The sequence below is a fragment of the Babylonia areolata genome, chromosome 22 (genome assembly GCF_041734735.1).
Source record: "Babylonia areolata isolate BAREFJ2019XMU chromosome 22, ASM4173473v1, whole genome shotgun sequence".
Lineage (NCBI taxonomy): Eukaryota > Metazoa > Mollusca > Gastropoda > Neogastropoda > Buccinidae > Babylonia > Babylonia areolata.
In genome coordinates, this window is record NC_134897.1 from 25,437,906 (window position 1) to 25,462,174 (window position 24,269).

Sequence of the window (24,269 nt, forward strand, 5' to 3'; positions counted from 1 at the left end):
CCAGTGTGATCATCATTGGGGCAATGGTTTTGTTATGTCCGTTTCTTTAAACACTCATTATGCTGAATTTAATTTTGAGAACATGATTCTGAGAGACTGCATCTCTCAATGCTGTAATAGTAAAGCCAGTATATTTCTTAATATGCCAAAGAACTATTTCGGCCAATTATAATGAAAATAAACGTTACAACAGCCAGCGAATAGATTCGTCCAAGAACCTGGACACAATGAAGATGCTGACTAATATTTTCTCAACACGTTATTTTTGGTCAGAATCCTCTGCGCCTTTCCATATTTTTCATTACATGTAATTATAGTACGTATTGGCTTGCATAATCCATCAGACAAAATCATTGTCACACACACACACACACACACACACACACACACACACGAGTGAGAGAGAGAGAGGGAGAGAGAGAGAGAGAGAGAGAGAGAGAGAGAGAGAGAGAGAGAGAGAGTTTACCAGACAAATACGACGACAAGAAGTGGCACAAGAACGACACGGTGCCGAAACAAATCCAGCACTGTGTACTTTGCAGAGAACACCTCAGTTTTTGGCATCAGCTGGCTGCTCTCTTCGTCACTGTCATTACCAGGACCACCCTCCTCTGGATCTCTTTGATCCGACCCACTGCCTCTTCTCTCAGCAGAAATACCATCAGTCTTCTCATCATTCAGCTTGTCTTCAGTCGTGTCTCCGTTGTTCTTGACGCTTGACTTGGTTATCTGTATGATTGTAGGGGAAGAATCACTTTGATCTCGGTCATCAGAATTGTTACCGGTGAAGACTTGTCTCTTAAGCAATGTCTGGATATTCTCAAAATCTTTGCCATTCATCCGACATGCTTTCTTCAGGATTCTCTCTGCTTCTTCAATGTTTCCAGTAGCCAACAGCCAGCGAAGGGATTCGTCCAATAACCTGGACACAATGAAGATGTTGACAAATATTTTCTGAACACGTAGGTTTTGCTCAGAATCCCCTGCATCTTTCCATGTTTTTGCTGACAAGTAATTATAGTGTGCATAGGCTTTCATGATTCATCAGACAAAACCATTGTCAGAGAGAGAGAGAGAGAGAGAGAGAGAGAGAGAGAGAGAGAGAGAGAGAGGCAGGGGGGATATGGAGAGATTCAGAGAGACAGAGATACAAATAGAGACAGTGAGGCTATTCAACGTTTCAAATCGCACTGGATGAACCTTTGGATATCACATTTGCAGCTCATAAGCTTCCTGCTTTTCTAGTCAGTGTAGAATGCCTTCAAAAAACCCAAAACATGGTAATATAGTACCTGTTTAATTTCAACAAAAATATTATGGAACAGCGGAAAGGACAATGCAAAATCAAGACTGACACACAAGGTTTCTCTATATGCATTGTTGTATAATTGGACAGATGACTGGGTAGACACACCAAAAAGGCACCCCCGTTCGTGTGTATGTGTGTGTTTACTCGCGCGCGCGCGCGCGCGTGTGTGTGTGGTCCCGCGCGCATGCGTCTGTGTGTTTGTGCACAGACACAAAAGCGCTCACGAGTGTGTCAGTTTACCATGGTAAAAGAAGGCCGAAGACATAGACAGAGGAGAAAGCCAGACTGAGGTATCTCCAGGACACGCCCTGCATACAGTAGGCCACTGTGGCCATGAAGAGACTGCCGCAGGTCCACACCACGGTGCCCACAGCACTTCCAAAGCTTCGCCATTCTGGGGCTATCAGCTCCATGAACATGGTGTAGGCAGTGTGATCCATGCCCTGCCGGCAGATACACAATGCATTTTTCTTAATCTCGGTCCATGCATGTGTGCACGCATATGTCATACCGGCTGGTCAGGTGGTTAGAGCGATGGATTCTCGCCTTAGTTTTGATCCCCGTCGTGCCTGGAAGTTTAAGGGTGGAGATTTTTTTTTATCTACCAGAACAACATACCTGCTAGTGCCTGAACCCCCCCCCCCCCCTTCGTGTGTATACGCACGTTAAAGATACTGTAATCCATGTCAGCGTTCGCTGGATTATGGAAATAAAAACGTATTCAAAATGACTCCACCGAAACGCTACATGGCGGGGGTAAATAAACAAAACGGTCATACAGGTAAAATGTTACACATGTGTGTGCGTGTGTGTGCATGATGTATGTGCGCGCGCGTGTGTGTGAGTGTGTGTGTGTGTGTGTGAACTTATTCAAATGACACAGGAAACGAATGATGAGCGCCCGGCGAAAGAAGCTGTCAGTCGGCCCTCCCCAGGTAGGCAGCCTGTTGTGCAAATGACTCCGTGTTTGTAAAGCGCTGAAGAGCGTGGTCTCTAATCGAGGATAGGTGCTATGTGATTATCCATATTATGATGATGACGATGATGACCATCAAAAATAGATAATTGCATGCGCGTGTGCGTATGTGTATACTATTGATGCGTACGACTATTTTAGGCATTTATTCTGCCAAAAAGTAAGGTCAGCATAATATCAGAACAAGTGACAACTGGTTCAAGTTTAGTTACACTCACCGGGAAAGAACGACACGGTCTATTCAATTTCCCTTTTATGTTCATTATAGTTAATTGAGTATCCGCTTTAAAGTATTCATATGCAGTAAACACGTGGATGATGTAGTCTGTGTCACCGTATGTGTTCTGCCCAGAATTGGTATTTCTGTCCTTTTAATTGCGAACAAGAGAAAACAAGATCTGCACACATCAGCCTTTACTCGGATGACTGAAACTCAGTGAAACGATTGATTCATTTTTGACTCACTTGTGTAAACAAAGTGAGTCTATGTTTTAACCCGGTGTTCGGTTGTGTGTGTGTGTGTGTGTGTGTGTGTGTGTGTGTGTGTGTGTGTGTGTGTGTGTCCGTGGTAAACTTTAACATTGACATTTTCTCTGCAAATACTTTGTCAGTTGACACCAAATTAGGCATAAAAATAGGAAAAATTCAGTTCTTTCCAGTCATCTTGTTTAAAACAATATTGCACCTCTGGGATGGGCACACAAAAAAAAGAAAAAAAAGAAAATGAAGCCTAATTATATGCAAACTGCATTTACAGTTATATTTATATTTTTTGTATTCTCTAAACTTAGCACTTTGATCTGATATTCTGACCCAACAACAAGAGCAGTCATTATTATCATTTTTTGTTCAAACAGGAACTTCTATTGTTAAGCACGGAAGTTTTATTTATTTTGCAAACGTTTTGGTGCAGATAGTAAAAAAGGGAAATTACTCTGTAATTAATGCTAGGGGACTTAATTTGCTTTAAACGGATCTTTCTCATCCTAAACATTACATTTTGAAATTATACTCAGTAAATAAAAAGCTTGGATTTTTTTCTTAAAGTGTATCACAAGTGAGTCTTGAAGGCCTTGTCTCTCTTGTTTCTTTTATGTTCATTGTAGTTAATTCAGTGTCCGCATAAGAATATTCACATGCAGCAAACACGTCGACAGTGTATTTGGTGTCACTGTATATGTTCTGTCCAGAATTTGTATTTCTTTTCTTTTAATTGTGAACATGAAAAACGAGGTCACGCCGTATTCTTACCAAGCATCGCCTACGCTACTGCAATTGGGATGCGGTAATATGGCGTTTTCGGAATCCGGAAACAGCATCAACAATTGTTAATCATAGGGGAAACACAGCTTAATTCAGGAGACTTTCAATCTATTATTAGTATGACTGTGAAGATTTTTTTCTCAACTACATTTAAGCCAAATTTGGTACTGACAGATGTAGTATTTCCAGAGAAAATGGCAATGTTAAAGTTTACCACAGACACACAGGCATACATACTGACAGACACACACACAGAGTTAACCGAACACCGCGTTACAACATAGACTCAGTTTGTTTACATTAGTGAGTAAAAAAACTACCACGATCACTGGAAATTACCAAATAATGAGGTCAGGAGATGAAATGATTAACAACTAGTAAAGAGTGGTAACTCTCTCCATTCACAAAGTACACAAATTCAAGTCAGTGCTGCTCACGCTACCGATTCAGTCACGATTCAATCGGTAGCGTAAGCAGCACTGACTCGGAACTTGTGTACCTTGTGAATGGAGAGAGTTAACATGATCACTCACTGAAATAACGGTATGGTATTCATCGAAGAAGTTTTATTCTCAAGTGAGTGACTGGTTGGTGTGGTTACCAGGAGGACTTCAGTTTTCAAACGCAGAAAATGTGTGTGTGTGTGTGTGTGTGTGTGTGTGTGTGTGTGTGTGTGTGTGCGTGCGTGTGTGTGTGTGTGTGTGTGTGTGTGATTGTTTAATGACAAGAAATAGTTTGCTGCCTTTTCTTACCATTGTAAAGAACCCTCCACAGATTTTGCACACCAGGAAAAAGTAGTAGTTGGGGGCCAAAGCCTTAGCGAAGACGGGTAGCATGGCAATCAGGCCGCTAGCCACGTACACTTTCTTACGGCCAAAACGGTCAGCCAGTATAGAGGCTGTCGCAATGCCCGCCACTTGGCCGCCAAAGACCCCGGTTTGAGTGAGTTCTGCCAGACCTGCCTTGTCACACACCAGCGACCACTGAAAACAGACATACTGACTTCTACTACCAGCAATGACTTTTATTTCCTAACAGTTTTAAAGCAGTCTTTTCGACTGCCATTTGTAGCATAGCCATAAGAACGCAATTAATGATGATGATAATGATGACGATAATGATGATTTGATGATGATAATGATGATGATGATGATACTGAGAAGTAGAAGAAGAAGAAGAAGAAAAGAACACACATACTCACACACTTTTTTTCCTTTGACCCATCAACGGGCCTTCTTTTTGTTTTTATCTCATATCAATTTCACATACGTTTTAGAGGCTATCATGTTTATGTGGCTCTTAAGGATGGACATTGGGTATTCCCTTTTGATATGTTATAAATGTTATGAAATGTCTGTTGTTGTTGTTTTTCAATGACCTAGTGTATCAGCCAGTATGTGTCGTTACTGTACACATACATGCAATTACATACGGAGCCAAAAAGGGAAATAACTCAAAGCATATAGGTGTTACATCCACAGTATTTTGTTCTGCCTGATATTTCAGGTATTATCTAATTCGCTGCATAAACTTTAAATAATTTTTTTTAATGCCGACCGTGTTGTCATGTCTCTGTTTGTTCATGACATTATTAACATATAGACGTGAGCCCGCTCGTATATGTGTGTGTGTGTGTGTGTGTGTGTGTGTGTGTGTGTGTGTGCGCGCGCGCTTGATTGTCGAATTGTTCACTTATACATATAATCATCTATATCTAATTGCTCGTTCACTCACCACTTTACACTTTAGTCGACAACAGTATTTGTTAGTTGCTTAGCTTTTCCCTTAGAGTTCTGCACCGGATTTGTCGCTCGAAAATCAAGTACGTAAATGTTCTAAATTTTGTCTTCTTTTGTATACTAAAACACACTTTCCCTGTATACTAAAACACATTTTACCTATTAGGATAATTTGGTTGATTATATTTTTCATGTGACCGCCTTTGTCTTGCTATATTCTATTCATTCCAAACAGAATGGCACACAGCTTTAAGTTTAACATGGTCTAAGTCGGACCATGTATAAAACATTCAATTTACTTTCAGAATTGTTTAACAGGGAGATGGAGGGGGAAGCAGTAGTAAAAGAAATGTCCCATGTAATCTACTTCAGTTTTACATGTGGAGCACTTGTTATTTTCAACTGAGTTCATTTTGTGCAACAGAATATTCGCTGGATATAGATAATGCAAAACTTTCCATTGAAGTTCTCTTAATCTAACTTCTTTTGTGGCAATGTGTGGCATTAGCCAGACGTTCTTTTCAATTTCAAACCCACAACCATGGGTCCTTCAGTCCCTTTGTCACTTTCCTTTTCCTTTTACATTTTCCTTATATCCTTCGGCTCTGAACAATAAAACTCATAGTCAAAACTGCTTGCCGTGATTCTTCTGGGGAAAGGTTTTCGTTCGACCAGTTTTCTGGACGTGGGAATTGAATTCATTAAGCATTGTATTCGAATATTAGTCCTGCTCTATTCTGCCCTATTCCAGTAAAAGACCTCCTTGATGGCCTAGTAATCTTTTCCCATATTCATGATGATACCCTTCATTCTTTCACTCCCCACATTTTCTTCATGTGAGAAAAAAAAAACGTATATGTCCTTTGTAAGAAACCAGTGAGTTATTCCACAGAAGTTGATTATGGAAGTTCTCTTGCCTTAAATCGGTTTTGTTGACAATTGTCTTGTGGACCAAGTAGGTATAAAGTCCAAATTGGTTTTTGATATCACTAACATTTTCGATCTACCGTTTGTGTCCAAAACTCCAATATTATTTACACGTTTTTCAAGATGCCATTTTAAGATATACTCGTAGCTCCATTTACCGTGTTTTTGTTTGCTTTTTGTTGTTGTTTTTTGTTACTAATCTCCCAAACCACTGTAAATACAAACTTTCTCGCGTCTTGCTGACATCAATCATATTCACCCCTTCTTGGCTGACGTCTGCTTCCATTATTTTTCTCTTTACGTTTTCAAAGGCCTTCATATTTGTTTTCTTTCTTTGCCATATGAATATATACAGCGTTCTATTTAACTTTGTCAGAATCCGCTTTGGCAGACTGCATTACAAAGCTATAGTGACTCAACACAAAATATGTATAAGAAGATCTCTCTTAATCCTTGAGTTAATCACGCTGCTCATCTCTTCAATTCTGTATGTCCAGTTCTCTTCTACATCAACTGCAGCTTGATAATTTTGAAGGTTGTTTTTTTTCAGTCAATACAAATGGCAAGATACGTTCTTGTTTTCGTTTCCCCAAATTCATTGCTTTTGTTTCTTTTTTATTTACCCATTAAGTTCAGCCCAGAAAAGACTGATAGTAGTGTCAACTGCTGATTGCTTTATTTTAATCAAGCATTACTGATTCATTTTTGACTGATTGGAGAACAATTCCGGTTACGCCACTATTGCGTATTTTTATTGCAAGCAGTTCAACAGCAAAGATAGAAGCTAATAGTAAAAGGGCAGCCTTGTCTGATTCCACGTTTCTCTGGAAACGATTCTGAACCCTCCCCCCTCCTCCACCCCGTCCCGTGATTTATACTGCTGACTGTGTTTGATATGTTCACACCCACCTTTTCAAATCACATCGAAAACCAAAAGTGTCCAAGGATTGTAGCATAATTTTCTTAGAGATTGAGTCAAATACTTTTTGATAATCGAGTGCTAACAGATAGGTACACCCAGCTTTCCTAGCTACATTTGAATAATCAATTTCGCCGTCTATGGTTGACATTATGGTTGAAATATTTCGCCTCTTTAAATACGCAACTTGGTCTTGATCTATTAGTTTGCCCGTCTTAACGCCAAGGCCTTTGCAATATTTTGTAATCTGTACTAGTGAGTGTAATGGGATGCCAATTATTCTCACCGACTGTCTTTACCTTTGAGGAGGAAATAATAGTTCCTTGTTTCTGCTTGTAGGGCATTTCACCTTCTCAAAAGGATGAATTAAATACATCAATAACACCACTTTTTATGTGTTCCTCAAAATACTTAATAAATTCTGCTAGACCATCATTACATGGCGCCGATCCGTTTTTCATATGATTTAGTGCTGATCTTGTTTTTTTTTCACTCATAATGCCTTCACAAGCTGCTAGTTGAGAGGGTGGAAGTTACCTCAGTGACAAAGGAGGTGTGGGAAGGCATGGAGAAGTTGACACCGGCCACACAGGGAAGAGAGTGAGTGGAGGATGTACCGGAAGTGTTGACAGTGACGTCAATGCTACACTGGTGATACTGGATGTCGTGGAGTGTGAAGTTAGTAACGTCATCAGGGAGATAAGCTTCCACCTGGCTGATGTTATCCACCTGACTGCACTGGTGATCTGGCTGGTAACCTTAGGGACAGGCACATGGCATTAATCTAAACCGCGCCAAGCAGTTTTACCTTCCAAAGACCATCACATTTTTGCGTCAAGGTACTTCTGGGACCAAAAGCCCCATAACTCTGGAACAGGTGGTTGTCTAAACTGAGTCAGTGACTTGTAAAATTGAAGAAGAAGGATCCATAACTCTGGAACAAGTGATTGTCTAAACTGGGTCAGTGACTTGAAAGATTGAAGAAGGATTTGTTGTCACACACTTGACACACACAGTGTTCTTGTCGTTATTCTTCATGGCGTTTAGGGTGGCTGGCGCGGACAATAGTCTGACTGGGAACAGACTGTTTTACAGTCTCTGGTGAGAACACCACAATAGGTCGAATGTGAATTGTCTACTTGGATGCTTATCACAACAGAGAAAAGTAATCAAGAGTAAAAAAAAGAAAAAAGGTAATAATACCCCCCGCCCTCTCAGCCCCCCTCAAAAAAAAAAAAAAAAAAAAAAAAAAAGGGAGAAAAAACAACAACAAAAAACCCCCCAAAACAAAAACAAACAAATAAAAGAAATAAAATGCAATGTAATTGACAGAACTGAGCATCATATTTAACATACACACAAGTTAACACCATTGTATATTGTTCAAGATACATGATACGTCTTTGAAATGCGAACTTTGTTTGCTCTCACACCAGCTTATCTCCCGTTGAGTATACAGGTTTGTGATAGAGAAAACAAACATGCGGTTGTATGGCTGAACAGATAGCAAAACAGGCTCAGCGAATCCGCCATCAGTCTCTATTGTCGGTTTGAAAATGACTTTATTGAAATGCACAAAAAAGCCCGACGATAAAAAGAAAGATGACTGCTGAGACTATACAAAGTACAAATGGAGAACGTTCATGGAAACCGTTGGATGTAGAATAAGACTCATTTTGGATAAGAGGTGTCAAAACGTTTCAGACCATTGGTCTGTCTTCAGGAACTGTTTTAGTTGGAAAATTAATAGCATTAATAAATTGTGTGGGATCCCCATTCAGGCTTTTCATCTATACAGCTCTTTTCATCATCATCCAATTTTCAAAATGTGCGTGCATAGCAAATGGGGTATTTGGTCCTGTGACAACCAGTTTTGCTGCTTGAAGTCATGACTCCAGGCCCTCTCATTCACTTTTCTTTTTTTCCTGTGATTTTCAATTCTTTTTCTGCGTGGTTCATGTTCTTGACTCTTGTTCTACTCTAACGAAATCGCTAAATGTTGGTATTTCGTCAATAATAATCTCCAACAAGCTCTATAATGCATTTTGTAACATTTCGTTTTGTTTGCTATTTCTTAGAGAGCTACTACGTTTCGGTTTAGATATATAATCATTGCAAGAAAAATACAAACGTCATCGCACTGTAAAGTATGAACAATAACAGCAACACACACACACACACACACACACACACACACACACACACACACACACACACACACACACCAATCCATCTTTCACTGAGGTGGTGTTGAAAGCAATTGATACCTACCAATAAACACAATGTCCAAGAGAAGACTGGGTGCTAAAAACCAGGGAAATAAGCTGAGCATCAGCTGGATAACCTGGAACCGGCCCCTCCCTCCCAGGTGCTCCAAGATGGAGTCCAAGTCCACGCCTCTCTTTCCATCAGAGCGCGACATCGTCAGGGTTACGTCCCGTTGTTTGTTGTCTACACCCCCGGTAGATGGTTGACAAGACAGTCATTCATTTCCTGGGTAGAGATGAAAACAATTACTTCGGAATCAAAAACTGGATTTAGACAAGGTTTGTATGCCTACGAAGTGAGAGAAATCGTGGGATTGCGAGAAATTGTGGTCGTTCCCCTCCCACTTTTCTCTCAATTGTGAGAAAGTGGGAGGGGGGGGGGGGGGGGGGAGGGGCGCCCCCACGATTTCTCACAATGTATGATAAAGCGTGGGAAGTCCTCCTTATTTTCATCAAAAATATTTCCTTCATCATCGGAGTTGATTTCTTGTCTTTACCCAATGTAAATCTTAGAGAAAAGTGAGAGAGAGGGAAAAGAAATGAGAAAGAGCAAAGGAGGCGACAACTATGACCATGATAACGACAGTGGCGTTTGCGAAGACATCAATAGCAATGACAACAACAACATGCGGTCTACATCTAGGAAAATCGGGTGTGTGTGTGTGTGTGTGTGTGTGTGTGTGTGTGTGTGTGTGTGTGTGTGTGTGTGTGTGACTGTGTCTGTGTGTGTTGAGGATGGTGGGCGGGGGGGACGGAGGGGGGGGGGGGGGTACAATCTGCTGTATGATTTCGAATGATGTGATGACAAATGCTTTCAGAATATTGAAAAGATGATACTTTTTTTCCTTAAGATTTCTCATCGAATATTTTCTCCGCGTGCAGGCAGACACTGTTTCTCACGACCGGTGCTTTGCTTTATTTGGACCTCATTAGGAAAACTCCCATTTCGGTATTTCATATTGATTAAATGCATGAGTATATCTCCATGCTTCTTAGTCTTTAAAAGCAAATAATTTTCTTTATAGTCTATTTTGAAAAGAAAATAAGTGTTGAAATTGTGCATAAATTGTTCCCTTTCATCAAAAGGAGCTCTTTTTAATCAAACTTACATTTGGTCTTGTAAATTAAACACCAGTGATGTGAATCGATGTTCACTGCATCAAAACGACAAACAGTAGTAAAGTTCAATACCTTTGATTTGATGGATGCTTTTTAGAACTTTTTTTCTCGAACAAACAAAATTTACTTTATCCGTCCTTGTTTTATTCTCTCCATGGGAACAGAAAAAGTGGATCACCGACTTATGTGACAACATGATGATAATCACCGACGTATGTGGTAACTTGATGGTATGGTATACCAGTGTCGTCAGGACAGAAAAAAATGGACTAGTGATCAATAATCGATAATTTCGCCTCTAGCGGATGACTCCTAGGACGTCTATGTCGCTCAAAAAACTCAGTATAATCAAAATTAATGTCTACACGCAGACACTCTATCTTTCACTCCAAAGTGCAGAGAAATATTACTTACCTCCCCCGCTGTAAGGTCTACGTAGACCAGGGTTACCCTGACACTTCAATAGGGCTTACGGTACTTTACCTGCAAGAGAGACAAGACCTCCGTCTCTCTGTCCTAAAACGAGTGGTTGAAGGGTCGGTGCCGGCTATACCACCTGGCCAGTGAAGGGTCGGTGCCGGCTATACCACCTGGCCAGTGAAGGGTCGGTGCCGGCTATACCACCTGGCCAGTGAAGGGTCGGTGCCGGCTATACCACCTGGCCATTCACAAAAAACAGCAACAAAAAACAAGCAGACGCCGCATCGTGGAGAGGTCAGCCAGGAAGAATAACAGAACATTAGAGGTTCCAGAAACAAGAACAGAACAATTTAAAAACTCGTTCTTCGTAGGAACAGGTACAGACTGGAACATTATTAAACGACGACCAACTGCTGGCAAGGGTGCAGGACAACCAATCGCAGCAATGAATTTAAAATTATCAAACTGGGGAGAACACTGAGCTTACCACAACTTTAAAATCAGATTGTCTTCAGCTTGACAGTCCCAACATCCAGGACTTGCATTCTCTCAGAATATCAAGCACTTCACTTAAGACTTGAAGCTCTATGAACAGGCGTCTGCAGTGACCTACACAACTGTGCACCCAGAGTGGTATAACAATAATTTTGGTGCACTTTCCAACACATTAACACGTGAACAAATATTCACTTCAGTGCCTAACGTACGTGTTCCGCTGGCCTTTTTCCACGAATTGATTTCAGATTAAACTACAGTAACATAGTCAAGTCATACAAAAATTCTTCCCTTCACCAGCAGGCAACACTGTCATGACATTTACCAGAATTCGATGGCATTACATGGATGTACGCGTAATTTCCTTTTAGATGAGATGAAATTTGAATCCCAAACAATATGCCAGATGATGATAGTTTCAAGTGGACACAAGTGGATGCTAGTTACTGTTGATATTTTTGTTCAATATACTTCCAGAGGTTATATGCTACTGGACAATCAGAAAATGCACTTGATGATATCATCTACCGCATCTTTATAATAGGAACATTTGTTGTTGTTTTTTTCTGTCACGTTAATTGGTAAAACCGATATTGGCAGAGAACAAGCTGTGTAGTATTTTCCAGTGCATAACTTTAGTCTAGATTCTGCTGTGATAGATTTCGCTGTATACTAAGCTGACTTGGGTGATGAAGTACATTTTCTTTGCCAGAAGTAGTATGTGTTGGGAACCATTTTGTCTTTGTTTATTATTGTAATCGTTTCACGTGTTTCAATCTTGTATTGTTGTACAGGCTTGATTGATTGATTGACATGGATACTTATACAGCGCCTATCCTCGGTCGGAGATCAAGCTCTAAGCGCTTTACAAACACGGGGTCATTTACACAACAGGCTGCCTACATGGGTAGAGCCGACTGACGGCTGCCATTGGGCGCTCATCATTCGTTTCCTGTGTCGTTCAATCATATTTCAGGCACGCACACATACACACTCAGACAAACATGTAACATTTAACATTTTATGTGTATGACCGTTTTTCTTTATTTACCTCACCATATAGGCAGCCATACTCCGTTTTCGGGGGTGTGCATTCTGGGTATGTTCTTGTTTCCATAACCCACAGAACGCTGACATGGATTACAGAATATTTAACGTGAGTATTTGATCTTCTGCGTGCGTATACACACGAAGGGGGTTCAGGCACTGGCAGGTCTGCACATATGTTGACCTAGGAGATCGGAAAAATCTCCACCCTTTACCCACCAGGCGCCACCGAGATTCGAACCCGGGACCCTCAGATTGAAAGTCCAACGCTTTAACCATTCGGCTATTGCGCCCGTCACATTTCTCTGTCTCATCTTCCTTGTTTCCTCTTTCTGTCCATCGAAGCCATAATGTTAATATCTAAACCAGTGTAACAGGTGGAGGGAAAAATTAAGAAGATAGGGTAGATGGGCAGAGAAATAGGATCGTGGGTAAGAGGAACAGAGGGAACACACACACACACACACACACACACTCTCTCTCTCTCTCTTCATACCAATAGCAGGGCCACGTGGATCGGTTCTTATAAAGCGTTTACAAGAACAAAAAAGAAACAAGCAGAACTAAACAGCACATAGCAGCACCAGTTCAAACATGGTTAAGCAGCACGTCGCCTTAAATTATTTGTATTTGTATTTCTTTTTATCACAACAGTTTTCTCTGTGTGAAATTCGGGCTGCTCTCCCCAGGGAGAGCGCGTTGCTACACTTCAGCGCCGCCCATTTTCTTTTTGTATTTTTTCCTGCGTGCAGTTTTGTTTGTTTTTCCTACCGAAGTGGATTTTTCTACAGAATTTTGCCAGGAACAGCCCACTTGCCGTTGGTTCTTTTACGTGCGCTAAGTGCATGCTGCACACGGGACCTCGGTTTATCGTCTCATCCGAATGACTAGCGTCCAGACCACCACTCAAGGTCTTGTGGAGGGGGAGAAAATATCGGCGGCTGAGCCGTGATTCGAACCAGCGCACTCAGATTCTCTCGATTCCTTGGCGGACGCGTTACCTCTAGGCCATCACTCCACCTTAAAGCAGCGTTCCTGGAACGTGCACACAAAACCAAAGCCCACATCAGTAGAACATCAAACCTGGCTGGACACCACTGACATTGAAGGCCGATATAGCAATCATCAGAAAATGGTCGACTGACCTAAACACATATCAGCACATTTCATCACATGTCCAACACTATGCACTCTTCTCAAGCAGCGATATATACGAGGTAAAACAAACTTCATTTAGTTTACCTATCACCGACAGTGATTACAATACTGTAGGCCAAACATTATGACTGACCAATACAACTCTCAGACTCTCAATACTATCAACAATAAATGTGTTTTCATTTTGACCACAACAGCTCTCCACTTCATCTCTGCAAAGTATCTCACTGGCACAATTTTGTGGAAATCACAACTACCAAGTTGCCTGCCTCCGGTAAACCGCGAACCATGTCAAACAAACATAGGACTGACTGTCCGCACGCTTATTGCTTACCAACTCATTAACTACATTACAATGTACGTTCCCAGTACCTGAAGCACTGACCAATGACTTAGAATAAACACAGAAAAGAATGTAGAAAAATATATCGTAAAAATTGATTAGGAAATTTAATTCCATTTACATGGTAGTTAGTACAGCTGTAAAAATCAATTTGTTATTGCCAATATGAAACACTTTCTCTAACTTCAGATCAGATATTAGACACTAAAATCCTACCATTTCCTCAATCATAAAGCGTCCGTGTATATTTCAATATGATATGAATATTTGTTTTGAATACAAGATTTAACAGAACTTGTTATATCTTTAAAATGTCTTTCCTTAAACCAGTATTGTGAATATCAGACTGAGCCTTTGTAGCTCCCAAACGGGGTTAGTAAAGGAAGATGGTTGACATATGGAGACTTTTACAAGAGCATCCCAGACCCATCTTTTATGTCAGAGGTATATGGCTGCCAGTGTTTCCTGGGAGGAAATTGATTTCGCTCATTTCGGACAATGGACTTGTGATGTAAGTTTGCTTTCAGATTTCAAATCGCTTTTAGGAGTTGTGCTTCCTATTAGAAATTTCATGGAAACAACTTTCCTTTGTTCATCTAAAGGTAAGCATTGTGAGCACTCTAGTTCTTTGATCTTAGTAGAATTACTGTATACTTATACATGTATTTAGAATTTTTGTTCTCGCTTTTGTTAGAAAATAGTCTATACGTTGATTACAATATTAATTGTATTTATTTATCGAGAGAGAGAGAGAGAGAGAGAGAGAGAGAGAGAGAGAGAGAGAGAGAGAGAGTAGACGGATTCATTTGCCAAACAAAATACATGTGAGTCAGAAAACTGGCCACACTATTGATCATCGCCATACAGCTGTGTGCGTACATGACACGGAAGAGAGATCATGGAGCGTCAGCTTTTTTAGATTCAGTTTCAGACATTACCATAATTCAATATATTGAGTACGTGTAGATCCAACATGCTGGTCTGAACTTGAAAGCTTACCAAATCCTTTTTTTTTTCTTCTTTCCCCTCCCGCCTGAGACGGCATATACATATACATAACAACTATAAAGAGAAAAACATGAAGGGATTCAGCGGCCTACCAAAGTTTTAGTTGTTAGAAGGGGACAAGGGGGCCGAAACAGTATGGGGGTGTAACGCCCCAAATCGTCCCCCCTCCGTAGTTCCACGGGAAACGTTTCACTTTTCCTGAAGCATCTCTCGGACGACCGTGTGTGTGTGTGTGTGTGTGTGTGTGTGTGTGTGTGTGTGTGTGTGTGTGTGTGTGTGTGTGTGTGTTTGGAAATGATGAAAAGAGAAATGATTGATGTGCAGTGCGAATTCATAGATAGATATGTATATAGATGGATGAATAAGAAAATAGATAATAGATCGAAAGTCCCGTGCTTTACTCATTCGGTTGTTAGGCCCTGTGTACTTTTAGAAAGTATACCAATCAACGGAAAAATCAAAAAGATTTATTGGCGGGGCGTTTTGGGACGGGGGGCGGGTGGGGGTGGTGAGTGTATAACCAAGATGCACCTTGTTTGCATATTTACTGCCTCCATCAGTTTGCGTTCGGGGACGTTTTGTTAGTGGGTTCGCTCCTGGTGTGATCTTGGTTTTCGCTTTGAGTTGTTTCCTAGGGAGTGCTGGGAGCTTTCCTGGTTTGTATGTTGTCCTTGTTTAATCTTCATTTTAAATCATGTTAAATAATATTATTGTATTTGTTATGATGGTGATGGTGGTGATGATGGTGTTGGTGGTCGTAGTATTGTTAAGTTATTTATTGAGATAAAGTAAGTCTTCTTAGTATAATAAGAATAAGAATAACTTTATTATCTCCAACTGGAGAAATTTGGTCAGGTGCATTATCACAACATAGACAAGTAAACAACATGGGGACCATAACTGTAAAAGTCAACAACAGCTTTTACGAATATTACGAAGGCACAAATGTAAAAAATATCACATACACCGTTTCATCCCTCCATCCACGCACTGCAGGTAATAACTGGTATTCTTAATGTAAAAACAGAAAGAATTAAGAAACATTATTTTGAATATAATTATAAGCATAGCCTACTATACTGCGCATTGATTAGAATAGACAGATAAGATAAGAATAAAGATAAATTGCGGAAAACCACAACCAGATAATCAGCACACACCCGCACCCACCCACCCCCCACCCACCCCCCACACACGGTTTACTTGATTAAACAAGAGTAATAAACATATGTTCTCAAATAAAAGCATTTCACATATTCGCTTTTAAAACATTGCAATTAATTATTACATCGTAATTATTAACAGAAATATATTTAGAATATGGACGTTAGCATTAGACATATTCCATTGTACATTCATTCTGCATACTGCACATTATTCATCCTACATATTGCACATTCATAATAACCAATTGTCACGTTTTTAAGCTCAGTAAACACACACACACACACACACACACACACACACACACACACACACATCTAGAACAAGGTACAACCTATCATGCACGGACTTTCACACGTCTCACATGAGAGTGCGCGCACGCGCGCGCGCGCACACACACACACACACACACACACACACACACACACACACACACAGAGGTCTCAAGAATTTAAAAGGTGGATTGAACGTGGAATAAAAGTCTTCAGAGCTCTGGATTTCAGCTTAAAAGTTCTGTTGCGTCGTCCTGATGGCAATAGCTCATAATACTTTGCTAAAATATGGGTGTCGTCAGTTGCTATCTGTCTGCTTTTTTTAACCACTCGACATTCATACAGCTCTTGCATACTAGCTTGTTTCACTCCCACAATTTTACTGCATACACTCATGACATCGTTCAAAACACGCTTACTCCTTACTCCCAAACTTCCATACCAGCACATAAATGAAACTGTGAGCACGGACTCGATAAACATTGATAACAACTTTGAAGAATAGTTGAATTCATACCAACATTTCTAAGCTCCTGTAAACAAAAAATTCTAGATTGACATTTCTTATGAATGGAATCAACATTTCTGTCAAAAGTCAGCTTATTGTCTAAGATGGTCCCTAAATATCTATATTGATTGACTCTCTCCACTGTTTGACTATCAATAACAAGGTTAGCTACAGGCAAGGGGTCTTTCCGAAAATCTATTAACATTTCTTTTGTTTTCAATACGTTGAGATCCAGATAGTTTTCCTCACACCAAGAACAAAACTTTTTAATTTCACTGAAACAAATAGCATCAGAGTTGGACAGATCTTCAATAACTGAATCATCAGAATATTTTATGACAGGAGTTTCCTCCGTGCCTCTGCAGTCATTTGTGTACAGTGTAAATAGAACAGGGGACAGCACTGTACCTTGGGGTGCACCAGTAGAAGTAGAGTTCAGAGAAGAGTGGGCAGAATGAAAGCGGACGGACTGAGTTCTATTGAGAAGAAAACTTACTATCCAAAGAGTAAGCTTCGGATCAACATCCAAGCTTAGCAGTTTGAGGGCAAGGAGATGAGGTTGTATTGTGTTAACTCTCTCCATACAAACGGCGAAAGAGACGACGTTAACAGCGTTTCACCCCAGTTACCATCATCAAAATATTGCAAGCGGAAGGCTCTTATACTGAAGAGGTGAATGTTGAGAATAACACAATTCTGATGACGGAAGCTAAAGGTTGGGTCGTTCAGACACCCCCTGGACATCCGAAGGGTCCGTGTAGAGGAGAGAGGACTGGCCGTACTGAGTGAGTTAAAAGCAGAATAGAAGTCAACAAAAAGGATACGAACAAAAGATCCCGTGTTATTCAAATGAAGGAAAGCATTATGAAGGAGAGTTAGGATAGCATCGTCAGTACTTCTCTGTGCCTTATAAGCAAACTGAAGAGAGTCAAGCTGCTGTTCAGTGAAAGAAAGAAGATGGCGAAGAACAATTTTTTCAAAGCATTTCATCACTATTGAAGTCAGGGCAACAGGACGGTAATCATTTAGTGTGGCTGGGTTCTTTTTCTTGGGGATAGGACAGATAGTGGATTTTTTTCCAGATGCTGGGGACAGAGCAGTCCTTCAGAGACCAGTTGAAAATTTTACAGAACACGTCACACAACTGGGAAGTACATGTTTTCAGTAATCTTCCGCAGATATTGTCGGGGCCAATTGCCTTCGTGACATTCAGTTTTAAAAATAAAGATTCAACAACTTTTGCATCGATCTCAAAGTCTTCACCTGTGTTCCTATCTTTGATCTTTTCCTGCAACTGTGAAATAACACTATCCAGTTCTCTTCCCAGATCATTCCTTTCAAAGTGACAGTAGAAATCATTCAGTTTGTTTGAAAAATCAAGCTGTTCATCCCTTTTCATTTCACAAGCTACTGTTTTCCTTTTCGTTTCTCCAGTGATAATTTTTAACCCATCCCATGCATCCGCCATTTTTCCTGTCTGAAACTGTTGCTCTACTTTTGATTTGAATTCCCTCTGTCCCCTTCGTAATTCTCCTCTAAGCTTCTTTCGTATCAGTTTCCTATCCTTCTTGTTCCCTGACTCTCGTTTAAAATGGCTTTGAGAGACTTTGAGATCCATGGCTTGTTGTTGGGGAAAATTTTAATTATTTTTGTTGGAATTATCATGTCTTCACAGAAACTGATATAAGATGTAACAACATCGGCTGCTTCATGAACATTCTCACATGGGTCAGTCAACACACTCCAGTCAGTACAATCAAAACATCCTCTCAGTTCATCCACACTCTCTGACGTCCAAACTTTCACATTCTTTTTCACAATCGGCTCTGTCTGTGTCTTTGGTCTGTAGGCTGGGATTAAATGAACAACATCATGATCAGATACACCCACTGGTAATAGGGGAACAGATTTGTAGGCATTAGGAATGTTCCCATAACATAGATCGATTGTCTTGTCCAGTCCGGTCCGGCAGGTAACATATTGTTTAAAAGAAGGTAGGGATTTATTTAAATCACAGTGATTAAAATCTCCAACAATAAAACACGAGGCGTCGGCAGAGATGAGTTGAAGGTCGCGAACAACACCTGCGATCGTCCTTCCTGCACGTGCAGCAGATGCCTGGTCAAAGACTGCGGCGTACACAACAGTCAGAAAAATGCGGCCGAACTCACGTGGCAGATATCGAGGCCTCAGCGACACTGATATTAGTTCAAGTTCCTGTGTACACAGTTGCTTTTTCACACACACATTCGCACTGTCACACCATTTCTCGTTGACATACAGGCACACGCCACCACCCATTTTCTTCCCCACTTTCTTGCAGTCTCTGTCCATTCTGTACGGAGTGTTAAAACCATCGATCGCAACATATTCATTCGACACTTTCTCACTAAACAAAGTATCGGTAAAACAAAGCACACACGAGTTCCTAAAATCATTTAGAAATCGACAGTTTGCTCGTACTTCATCTAAATTACAATTTTTGCCGTTTGGGTAAAGAGATCTGACATTGGATAAAATCATAGATGGCAGTAGGGGCTTAGTACTATTTTTTCTCAGTCTTCTCTTCACGCCTCCTCTCTTTCCTCTCTTTCGTGCTTTCTTTCTCTCACCTTCTCTTTCATTCTCTTCATCATCACAAATGAGATCACTAGGAAACAGTTGCTAGAGTAAAAGGGGATGGGTCGCGCACTGACCGTAAACTGAGTAGGAAATCCCGGTCATAATGTAAGGCGCCTGTACCTCCTCGCTGTCCGCCATTTGAACCACCCGGTGACACAAAAACACCACAAACACAAGTCCGGAATACAGCCAGCACCACCACAAACAGTCTCACAACTGTCACACTCTTCATCTTTAACACCTTGCACACCACTTTGAAACAATATTAAAGCACAAGGACAGGGCGAGGACAGCAAAAACAAGGATGAAGCACAGAGCACAAACACCTGCGTGTCGCCCCCTCGCGAAGCGCCACCTATAAATATAAATGCGTACATTTGATTCGTACATTAATGCCTGATTGCCTCCTTTAACTTTGTGTAAATTAATACTTTTATGTATATACTGATTATGCATGCTATTAACTTTTCAGTTGTAAGGTGCTACCAATGGCCTGGATGGCGCCCCTCCATTGCTCTTAGAGCCGTTAGGGGATGCTGGGGCGATGGGGTGACGGTATTCTGGTCTACCTCTTATGTTTATAATGGTTGTAGTATAAGCCTACTTTGCTTTTTCCTTAAATCTGCATTAACATGTATAATGTGTGATTCGAATGCTCGTACATTGAAATTGTTCATTTAGTCTTATAGTAATGTTTTATATAAGGGGTCAAATCCACTTTACTCAGGCTCCGATGCCTTTTTTCTCACAAAGTGACATTTTATTTACTGCATTGGGCTGTACACATACATATATTTTTGCTCCTGTAATTAATATCGTAATCTCCATGTAATTTAAAAAAAATCATATTTTTGGTTTACTTATCCCTGCCAACCTTTGTCTTGGGTACAGGTTTTTGTGCAGTGCCTCTGTTTGGATTATTTGTGGCAAATCTAGCGAATGTGATCTTGTATCTTATTGTGACTTGTTTTATGCAGTGTACTTAGGAACTAACATGTATGTTTCAGTATCGGATCTTTTGTATTTTTCTTGTTATTTTCATTGCCAGGCAATCTTATATTTAGTTCATGTATATAATTATCCTTTTTTTAAATAACATGCAGGTCAGTTACTGCCTAAATAGCTTTAATTTTAGGCTCTGGCAGTATAAAAAATGTTGATAAATCATCACCACTAAGAGAGCGTCATATTGATTTGAGACGGTCTCCCTTCCTCCGTTTTTCTCTCTGGTGGTGGCAGATGGTGTTTGTAATTGTAGATGTGGATTGTGTGTGTGTGTGTGTGTGTGTGTGTGTGTGTGTGTGTGTGTGTGTGTGTGTGTGTGTGTGCAGATACACATATGTGTATGCGTGTGTGTGAATGTGATTGTGTTTATGTGTGTGTGCGTTCGTGTCTGACAGTGTGTGTATTTGTGTGTGCACTTGTATTTGTATGTGTATGCCTGTGAATACGTGTTTTCGTGCGTGCGTGTATATTTGTGTGCATGAGTGTATGTGTTTGTGTACATGAGCGGTGAATTCAGTTCAGTTACTCAAGGAGGCGTCACTGCGTTCGGACAATTCCATATATGTACACCACATCTGCCAAGCAGATGCCTGACCAGCAGCGTGACCCAACGCGTTTAGTCAGGCCTTGAGAGAAAAAAGGAAAAGAAAAGTAAGCAGATAGATAATGAAATAAAATACAAAGCGGAAAAAAAACAACTAAGTGGATAACTAGATAAGTAAATAGATACATAAATAAATAAATAAATGAATAAATAAATAAACAAATAAATAAGATAAAAATAAGAAAAAATAATAAAATAAAGATTAAAGACAATGATGATGATGATAAAAAAATAAATGTAAATTAACATACAGACACGCGCACACGCGCGCTCACACACACACACACACACACACACATATCTGAAAGTTGCGCATTGCCTCATGCCACTCTGGGCTTCCCATTCCACTTTCAATTCTTTGTATGAGGTTCATTGAGTCTGTTAGTATCATGGCATGTTTGTTTCCAGGCTTATGAATAGATGATAGCCACTGGAGAGCATATGTCACAGCTTCAACTTCCATCGTTAGGCTGGAGGTTGTGACTTTGTACGCAGCATTCTCTTCTCAAATTGTTTTTCCATTTTGTTTCGCAGTGAATCCCCAACCGGATTGGTCTTTGGTGACTGAGCCATCTGTGTATATGATGATGCCTTCTTTACTGTTTTCTTCTATGAGTAGCTTCACTTCTGCATCAGCTTTGCCTCTTGGCCACTTCCGACAATGTCTTCCTAGAGTGGGTGAAATGGCTGTTGAAAAGATGATCGAGTGTTTCAAGGTTTCCTCCCATTCTTTTGTTTCTTTCAGGTCTTGTTCTGGCATAAGAGCTGGATTGTGTCTTCTGCTTGCCCCATCCATGATCTTCCGCGTCCTAGACGGCTGCCTTTTGGTTCCTTGACTGCATCATGCAGTGCAGTGGATTTTGAGGGTTTTCTAATGCTCTGAATTAGGCCTTAACCTGTTATAGCTTGTTTCTGCAAGGCTTTTCGTGTAGACGTTGTAGAGGACAGGAGAGAGCGGAGATCCTTGTGGCAGTCCCATGGAAAGTTTAGAAGTGCAGCCACCCAATCTCCGAGGCGTAGGACGACGGTTCTTTCCTGAAGCGCTGCTGCTATCCATCTTGTCAGTGTCAAACTTACTTCATACCTCAGTAGCAGCTCCATGAGGTGCACAAACTGGACTTTATTATAAGCATCTTTAAGGTCAATTGCTACTGCTGATGTTTCTTCTTTTCTTTGAAATCCTTCATATACCTCATAAGCGAACGCAGCCGCATTTCCCCCTGTACACTTACCTGTTCTGTACCCACCTTGATTTGGAGGGAGAATGTGCCTCTGTCATGGAAGTTTCCTAGCTATTATGCGTTCCATGAAGCTTTCCAGCAATGTTTTACATGGTTAGAATCCGGTAGCCGCTTACCTGACGATGGTCCTTCCCTAGTTTTGGTATGGGTTTTAAGAGGCTGTGTGTCCAGTCTTCTGGCACTTGTCTATTGTGGAAACTCTCTCTCTCTCTCTCTCTCTCTCTCTCTGTGTGTGTGTGTGTGTGTGTGTGTGTGTGTGTGTGTGTGTGTGTGTGAGCGCAATTTCTCTTATTTAAAACATTTTTTTTCTGTTATCTGCCTTTTATTTCAGTCATGTTTTTAAGTATCACCTCTTTCAGTCTTGCAGCCTTCGGTAACTTTTCAAGACCTGACTAGTGCAATGGGTCTGTGCATTGGTCAGTTATCTGCCCTCCCATCTGCTCTCTGGGTAGACTTGAGGTGAACGGCCTTGTGGGATGAATTCTTAAGGTCATGCTGTTCAGGATTTGGGTCTTGGGTCAGTGAAGCTGCTTGTGTTCTTCGAGGTGTCGTTTACTCTACTCTTACACCCCCTTTTATTTCACAGCAAATGTGGTGTGGCGTGTACGGATCAATCCATGCACTTTGACGTCTCTTTGGGAATGAAACAGAAGCTACGATGATGGACAGACAGCAGACAGAAACTCCGTCCAAGTACGATGACCACAACAGTCCCATCAGACACGTGAACACGTTGTTCTATGTGTCCAGTCAGGTCACTCCCACACGGTGCTCAGCCGCTCAAGGAACACAGCACTTTGACTTTTGTATTTTATTGATAAAGGATACCCTGCCACCAATACATTATCATTGACACATGCTGGTCAAAAACATCATGACACTGTTATTTGTTATTGTGAATTGTGAAAACAACTACGACACGATAAATGTTTGCTCTGATTATATGTTTTACGAGAAAATACACTGTCTCTATGGCCAAGTTGTATCATGAAAGTGATTCAGAATTACTGCATCAAATCAATATTAAAAGGACAAATATTCAAATAATAAGGAAACAAACTAGGAAATTACGTTTACAACTGGACACTTTGAGAAACAAAGTGAGTGCATTTTCAAAATGATAATTTTACATATCCATAAACACTGGTTTATAATTGTTCCATCATCTTTTTAATTAAAAAATTGAAAGATGTTGCCTAGTGTTCACTTTACAGTCAGCTGCCAGAAATTACAGAAAAGGAACACATTACATAAAGTTCAGCAATGATTACAACAAAATCCAATGGATCGCTTATTCTTCAAATGGTCGTTTTCACCAGGACACACATGAGGCAGAATCTCGCTTCCAACAGACAGTTTTACTCATAGAGGTCAGAAAGATTTTAACATGCTCACAATCTGCAGAGAGCGCACAAACATTTAGTCATTATTTCTCGCAGTCCATGGATGTCTTACCAGAGCTGTTGCTGCGATGACAACATCTTTGAATTCAAATTCAATTCAAATTACCTTTTTATTGTCTGTTTCAAGCAGTTAGAACTTTTTTCTTTCGGCTTATTCAAATGCTCGTCAACAAATATAAAAGCAAAACAAAAAACAAAACAACAACAACAAAAATCAACAACCCCACCAAAACACACACACACACACACACACACACACACACACACACACACACACACACACACACACACACACACACACACACACACACACACACACACACACACACACACACACACACACACACAACAAATCCACCAAACGATCGAGTTACTGGCACACCCTTCCCTGATCACCACACACACATCATTTATCATCATTACAGAGAAGGCATTCAGTTTAGAATTTTTTTTACAGTTA

General features: G+C 40.6%; 1 protein-coding gene across 1 annotated transcript in view; it reads right to left on the reverse strand.

Moving 5' to 3' along the window:
* The window catches only part of LOC143297079 (uncharacterized), a 51,404-nt gene that overhangs the window by 14,185 nt on the left and 12,950 nt on the right, over positions 1 to 24,269 (reverse strand). Inside the window, exons 12-16 of the mRNA XM_076609251.1 lie at positions 9,405 to 9,609; positions 7,671 to 7,891; positions 4,301 to 4,531; positions 1,550 to 1,752; positions 467 to 922 (exon numbers count right to left, since the gene is read on the reverse strand). Of these exons, the coding sequence (XP_076465366.1) occupies positions 467 to 922; positions 1,550 to 1,752; positions 4,301 to 4,531; positions 7,671 to 7,891; positions 9,405 to 9,609 (1,316 nt within the window). The remainder of the gene's footprint in view (positions 1 to 466; positions 923 to 1,549; positions 1,753 to 4,300; positions 4,532 to 7,670; positions 7,892 to 9,404; positions 9,610 to 24,269) is intronic.